Source organism: Aegilops tauschii, chromosome 3 (genome assembly GCF_002575655.3).
Source record: "Aegilops tauschii subsp. strangulata cultivar AL8/78 chromosome 3, Aet v6.0, whole genome shotgun sequence".
Classification (NCBI taxonomy): Eukaryota; Viridiplantae; Streptophyta; class Magnoliopsida; order Poales; family Poaceae; genus Aegilops; species Aegilops tauschii.
In genome coordinates, this window is record NC_053037.3 from 464,991,549 (window position 1) to 464,998,717 (window position 7,169).

At 50.4% G+C, this 7,169-nt stretch overlaps 2 protein-coding genes across 2 annotated transcripts; one reads left to right on the forward strand and one right to left on the reverse strand.

Annotated features, from left to right (window-relative positions):
- The first annotated feature begins 25 nt into the window (after positions 1-25).
- Positions 26-3,925, forward strand: LOC109783120 (internal alternative NAD(P)H-ubiquinone oxidoreductase A1, mitochondrial). Its single transcript, XM_020341721.4, has 8 exons — positions 26-618; positions 1,414-1,630; positions 1,954-2,114; positions 2,197-2,262; positions 2,479-2,642; positions 2,771-2,885; positions 3,277-3,456; positions 3,547-3,925. The coding sequence occupies exons 1-8, from the start codon at positions 169-171 to the stop codon at positions 3,697-3,699; spliced, it is 1,506 nt and encodes a 501-aa protein (XP_020197310.1). The 5' UTR covers positions 26-168; the 3' UTR covers positions 3,700-3,925.
- A 586-nt stretch (positions 3,926-4,511) lies between these two features.
- Positions 4,512-6,820, reverse strand: LOC109783121 (uncharacterized). The gene has a single exon (XM_020341722.4). It carries the CDS (start codon positions 6,439-6,441, stop codon positions 4,738-4,740), a length of 1,704 nt encoding a protein of 567 aa, XP_020197311.3. The 5' UTR covers positions 6,442-6,820; the 3' UTR covers positions 4,512-4,737.
- Between the last annotated feature and the right edge of the window lie 349 nt (positions 6,821-7,169).

Genomic DNA, 7,169 nt, shown 5'->3' on the forward strand with positions numbered 1-7,169 from the left:
GCAGACGGGACGGACACACCGAGGATGGGCCCGGGCCGTCCAGATGCGATCCGACGTCGCAGAAGCCCGGCGGCTAGCCCGCGCGGGCGGGCCCAACGGCCCCCCGTTAACTCGCCTCACTCATCGCACTCGCTCCCGTGGCGTTCGCATCTCGTGAGTCGTCTCGCCATGGCCGCGTCCTCCCTGCTCCGCTCGCTCTCCCGCGTCTCGCGCCGCGCCTGCGCGCCCGCGTTCTACGGCCGCGGCCCGTTCTCGCCGCTCTCCACCGCCGCGGCGGCTGCGGCGGCGGACGCGGGGGATGCTGCTGTGCTGCGGAGGGGGCTGGCGGGGCTGGGGCCGACGGTCAAGGGGGAGAAGCCGCGGGTGGTGGTGCTCGGGACGGGGTGGGCGGGGTCGCGCCTCATGAAGGACCTCGACACCACCGGCTACGACGTCGTCTGCGTCTCCCCGCGCAACCACATGGTCTTCACGCCGCTGCTCGCCTCCACCTGCGTCGGCACGCTCGAGTTCCGCTCCGTCGCCGAGCCGCTCGCGCGCATCCAGCCCGCCGTCTCCCGCTCCCCCGGCTCCTACTTCCTCCTCGCCCGCTGCACCGCCGTCGACCCCGACGCGCACACGGTGAGCTTATTCCTGGGTTGGTTGGTGAGAGGCGCCGCGCGCGTTGATCCTGTCAAACGGGGGTCGCTTTTACAGATGTGGAATTTGTGTCCCCGAGATTCGTGGAAGGGGATGATACTGTGTGCGCAGTCGTGCTTGACCTTTTCTGATGTCCATAACCACGTCCGATCTTTTTGGGTTTTGGATGGAGAAAAGGAAGAGGAATCTGCGCTTTACTCCCATTCAGCAGCTGCTGCATGTCAAATAGCCTAGCTCTATGTAGTAGCGGGCTAGCTATATGTTAATGGAACGAGAGAGACGGAAAAGTTGTCACCAGCTCCCACTCATTTATGACTTTGTGGATATTTTCTAACTGTACTAGTACTAGCTTAGAATTCATCTCCCCTAGGCCAAAACTCTTTAACACGGGGAAGTCAGCTGCAGAGAAAAGGCAAACTTGTTTATATTCATTCATCACACGCCAGGTCTTCTGTTCCTTACATATTCACACAGTATGCACATGAGACTTCTATATCATTTTGGCTTGTTCATGCAGTAGCATCGAGTAACTTTGCTTGTTCAGGAGTCTGTCTAATAGAAGATTCACTCTGCAACTTATTGGACAGTTCCTGTTGGCTTTGTGCCTAACACTCCTGAGCATCTCTATCACTACAGGAGGGAATTGTTCTTCATAATTTTGAAGGCTAGACATTTACTTAAGAGGGATTTGGCATATTACATTATTTTTTGGGGGACAACATGAGCATTTCTCCCCACAGCTTTTACATCCATTTATTCAGACTCGTTTGATTTCAGATTGATTGTGAGACAGTTACTGAGGGTGAGAAAGATACCTTGAAGCCGTGGAAATTCAAGGTTTCGTATGACAAGTTGGTCTTTGGATGTGGAGCTGAGGCATCGACTTTCGGTATACGTGGTGTTACTGAACATGCAACCTTTCTTCGGGAAGTTCACGATGCTCAAGAGATCCGCAGGAAGCTCCTTCTGAATCTGATGCTGTCTGATGTACCCGGTATGGTAGCAGCTCAATATGTATCTAATTACCCTTCTGGCACAGTCATCAATTATTACTTTCGCACTTTGTTGTCTCCGTATAATGGTATTTTTTTTACTTAAGTCAAGTGGACACAGTTGCGTGTACTTTTTGTTCGATGAATTTTGGACAAATCTATGTCATCTCTCATATGCTTCATTACCGTACTTTTTGTTCAATGCATTTTGGGCAAATCATTTTTTATGTCTCATATGCTTCGTTCTCAGAATATACCTTGTGTGCACAAACATTTAATACCCATTTGGTTATCGCTTATGGGTCAATGCTATTTTGTTAAACAGGCATATCAGAGGGTGAGAAGCGCAGGCTATTGCACTGTGTTGTTGTTGGAGGTGGTCCAACAGGGGTTGAATTTAGCGGGGAACTTAGTGATTTCATCATCAGAGATGTGAAAGAACGTTACTCACATGTGAAAGATTATGTCCATGTGACCCTGATTGAGGTTTTTGTTGTCGATTTTCTGATTTGATCCCTACTCTTGTTGAATTTGGGGCTTAGCAACTGGTATTCTGCTTTCATTTCAGGCAAATGAGATATTGTCATCCTTTGATGTTCGCCTCAGGCAGTATGCTATAAACCAACTAGTTAAGGTCAGTAATCTTTGTTCGGTATCTTTAGCCATCATCAACCAATACTTGGGGACCAGTAGATTTTCAAATAAGGCATTCAGATCGCCCCATGATATACATAGTTTTTGTTTTCGGGAACATGATGTACATAGTTGGTAGTTGTAATAGCTGTGTATCATTCTCTCCCATGTCATTTGGAATATGAATATAACCTGCCCTTGCATGGTCATCGACCAGTCAGGTGTTAGACTTGTACGAGGAATCGTGAAGGATGTACAACCTGACAAACTAATCCTGGACAATGGAGAGGAGGTTCCTTATGGTTTGCTGGTATGGTCTACTGGAGTTGGTGCTTCATCATTCGTCAAGTCATTGCCATTTCCTAAGTCCCACGGAGGAAGGTATAATTGATTGGTAGGACCTTATAATTAATTTACATAGTTTATTTATTGGAGGGGGCGGGGGGTATGTCGCCTGTTGCCTCATGTGTAAATCCTAGGATTGTTAATAGGTTATGTGCTGTTTGCAGGATCGGTGTAGATGAGTGGTTACGTGTTCCTTCTGTCCCAGATGTATTCGCTGTTGGTGATTGCTGTGGATTCCTTGAAAGCACTGGCAAGGAAGTTCTCCCAGCCTTAGCTCAGGTAATTTCATGAACTATCTTGACGCAGTTCAAGAGTATGGAAGCATTTTGTCAAGTTACTATCTCAGAAAAAAATGGGGCTTATTAATTGTTTCCTCTTTCCTTAAGTGCAATAGAACTGGGTGGAATAGAAACATAGCATAAAATAAAATTGAACAGATGGTTATACATCCCATCAAATTACAGACACTTGGGTTGTTGGGCATGACATAAGATTTTGCGATGTGGGTAGATTCCTTCAAGCCTTTGCGATGCTGCATATCAGTCATGCATTCTACTCCCCCCGTCCCATAATATAAGAGCGTTTTTAACACTACACTAGTACCAAAAGCGCTCTTATATTATGGGACGGAGGGAGTATGATTTTGTTCCCCACTTGTACTCCTGAACAGGTTGCCGAGCGGCAAGGCTTGTACCTCGCTCGCCTGCTCAACCGTGTGATGAAATCTGGAGGAGGGCACGCAAACTCCCAGGTCGAAGTCGATCTAGGTCCAAAGTTTGTGTATAAGCATCTAGGGAGTATGGCAACCGTTGGAAGGTACAAAGCTCTGGTAGACCTGAGGCAAAGCAAGGTTGGTTGCTCCTCCGTTCTTTGTGAATCTTTGCAGTTCACTAGACGCTCAGGAGTCGAACTGAGCGTGTGTTTTTTTTCCTATTCGCAGGACTCGAAGGGCATATCCATCGCAGGATTTGCAAGCTGGTTCATCTGGCGCTCAGCGTACCTGACTCGTGTTGTCAGCTGGAGAAATAGGCTCTATGTGGCTATCAACTGGCTGACCACGATGATATTCGGCCGTGACATAAGCCGTATCTAGGGTATCTACCTGTAGATCTCTGGGCTCTGAACTGTATGAGTCCGATACAATATATAGGCCACGAACACTAAAAGAAATATAGGTCTTGATCACATTCCATCTTTTTTTCCCTCCTGCTCCTCTCTTTATCCCTTTCAGACTTGTCAGCCACGTGAGTTCCAAATGCACAATCTTTTTTTTTGTAAATTATGAATAAATGAGATGCAATTTGATGATCTTCAAGTTACTTGGTGTGTACACGATTGAATACTTATGTAACTGTAGTTTCTTTGCTCAGGAATGAGTGATTGGTCTCCAAGAACCTTACTATACACATTATAAACGTCCGGCGAATAAATGCAAAACCAAGATAATGGAAGATAATATCAGGAAGACTACACGAACCATCAAATGAAACAATGCCATAGTCAGGTGTTTCTCTAGAGGTTACATTTCCAGTTTGTTGTTTTCTCCTTGCAATAGTATACCACGTTTTAACTTGCTCTCATGAGAAAAAGAACTTCTATTTCATCGTCTGCTAGCGAAAAACATTGCAAAAATGATGAGTTGGCTTGCCGCCAGAACTATCAGTGAATGAAATATATGCTTTTGAGAGTAACTTATGTTGGAGGATAAATGAGCATAAAAGATCAGGCCTGGCTTCTCAAGCAACAAAGGCAATATTTCCATCCATTTTCTGGGTATTTCATATACCATCATATATAACCTCTCAGTTTGATACTTTGATGACCAGAGTTTCTATGAATTATAAGCAGTCGACAGAAATCTCATTGCTCTGAATGCACATTTTGGCATCCAATCAACAGGGGAAATTTCATCCCACAACAACCCTCCACATTTGGCTTGACCAACAGTTTGACAGACTAAAGAGGTACAACAGGCCCCAGGAGGACTAAACAGAACCATTCTAGTAAACAAATGGAAAGGGAAAGAACATTGTTACACTACAACACAGCGGATACCATCCAAAGAAACGAAATGGAATAACTGGAATCAGCAACATTATCAAGTTCAAAGAAACTCCGCGACCGAGAAGGTCTACATCCTCCGCCTCTTGTTGCGCTGTGGGGGGGCACCATCCACATCTAAAGAAGCCAACGCACTGCTCCTCCCCCTCCTCCTCAGGGTTCTCGAAGAACCTGCGTTGCTAGGCTCTCCCACCGTCTCAGAAACACCTGCATCCCCCTGTATCACTGCAATGGTGCTCGAGTTTGATGCTTGGTCTGTAGAAGGTGCTGCACCAACATGGGTTCCGTCAACTGTTGCCTCGGGATTCAAAGGGTTCGACGATGAAGCAGATCCTCCGTATTGGCCAGGTGTAGCTAACCTTCTAAGGTATGAAGCAGATGCTCCGTGTTGGCCAGGTGTAGCTATCCTTCTAAGGTCACTCATGGCAGTTGCCAATCTTTCTGTATTTGCAATGCCAATAAGAGTAAGCCGTTGCAACAAATCAAATCCTTCTGGTAAAACCGGGCCTGAAGCATCTCTAGGTGCATCTGGCGCACTATTTCCAGGTAGACCACTATCAGGGGCAACAAAACCAGCATCAGGAGAGTTATCTACCTCGCTCAGCAACCGTCTTGCTCTCATCCTTGTGGTCAATCTACTTAGGCGGCCAGTGTGCGGAGCAATGTCACCTGTTTCATGCACAGCTGGTTCAGACGGGCCTTCGAATCTACTCACACTGCTCATGATCTGTTGATCAAGAAGGCGCCTCCACGATGACAGTATCCCATGTGCGTCGCCAAGCCTTCTTGACATTGGACGTAAGTGCTGGAACTGCTGCCGGAAACTTTCAAGACGATTCCCATGTGGCCTTGGTGGGATTGTAAGACCTGGCTGCTTGCCTTCATCCGCAGCCTTCTCTGCATCTGAACAAGAATTCCCTCTACCATAGATAGGAGTGATATTCGCCTCCGTCACCTCGCCCTTGCAGACTGGGCATTCCTTGTGGTTGGAGTAAACATTAAGCCATTGGTATAAGCAAGGCCAGCAGAAGAGATGGCCACAAGAAGTGACCACCGGCTCTCCGGCCATCTCAAAGCATATGTTGCACTCAAATGTGGCGACGCTCTTGCCCCGCTCCTCCGACTCCTCTGAGGCACCTACTTCCACTCCATTGCCGGTTACCTTATCATCTCCAACGACATCAATTGTCGTCTCATGATGTGGCACCGGCACTGCTGCATCATGATGCCCCAGGGGTTGAGCCTCGGAGCTGAGCGGTGGAAGGTCCGATCTAAACCGCCCGGTGGGCCTAGAGCGGAGCCACCGGCTTCCTGTCTGCTCAAGCAGCTGCCTGTACCTTGTTGCGGCGTCAGGGAGAAAGGAGGAGGAGGCCGTCGATGAAGACGGGCGGTCCTCCCAGAGAAACTCGCTGGCTCGCACCAGCGATGGCGGGGGGTGGAAGCCGAACCCGATGTCGTCGGGGAGCTCATGGATGACCGGCGGCAGAGGCGGCGCGTACGGTAGGTGCGCGTCCTCGGGATGGTACGAGGAGTACACCTCCGGCGGCGGGGGAGAAAGGCCGGCGCGAGACGGGGAGTAGGGGGCGTGCGGGGGCTCCGGAGGCGGAGGGGCGTCGACGGAGGCGGCGGAGGAGGAGGGCGAGGAGGGCATCGGGGTGCTGAGCGCGAGGTCGGAGCCGAGGTCGGAGCGGCGGGACCGCGGGGCGCGGGGGAGGCCGAGGTACAGGTTCAGATCCATCCTCCTGCTACTTCCCGCAGCCTCATCGGCGTCCATCCGCCGGCGAGGCCCCGCCCCAGCTTCCTCCGGGTAACACCAGGTCGCCTCCTCCCCACCTTAGCATGGCAGGGCGGCGCGAGAGGCAAACCCTATGTCGGGGAGGTGGCGCGGCGCGGTGGGGCGGCTCGTCATGGATGGGTTTGCCGTGGCGCCCCCACTCCGGTGCTGTTCCAGAGGATTGGAAGGCGGCAGCGGCCGCGGCGGCGGCGGTGGCGGTGGAAGGACGCGGCCTCGCCCGGGGTGGAGGGGCTGGGCGGAGGCGCGGGTGGGGGTGGGGGTGGGGATGGGGAGGCGCAGAGGAGGAGGAGAGGGAAAAGGTAGCAGCAAAGCGGTGCGGGGGAGAATTGCCTTTCTATTGCCGACTATTCTCTATTGCCTAACCGCGGAAGAACAGCATGCTGCGTCAGGTTAACAGCTGGTTGCAAACCGCTTAACCGTAGGCCTGTCATCGACAGCTGTTTCTTTACCAATTTACCTCGAGTGAAAAATATAGCCATCTAGCTAGGCTTGCAAACACACTCCATGGCGCGGGCACAAAGAGGAAGAAGAAGGGAAAAAATAATAAAAAAGAAAAGGGGAGTAGAAAAGGAAGGCCGCGACGGAGCATGTGGATGTCGGTGCAACAAACCTTCACGTGCGTTGCCCGGACCATACACAGGCACGGCAGCAAGGAAGCAAGCCAGATCAAGAAGACCAAGACAAGCCAAGACAACAAGATAACACTA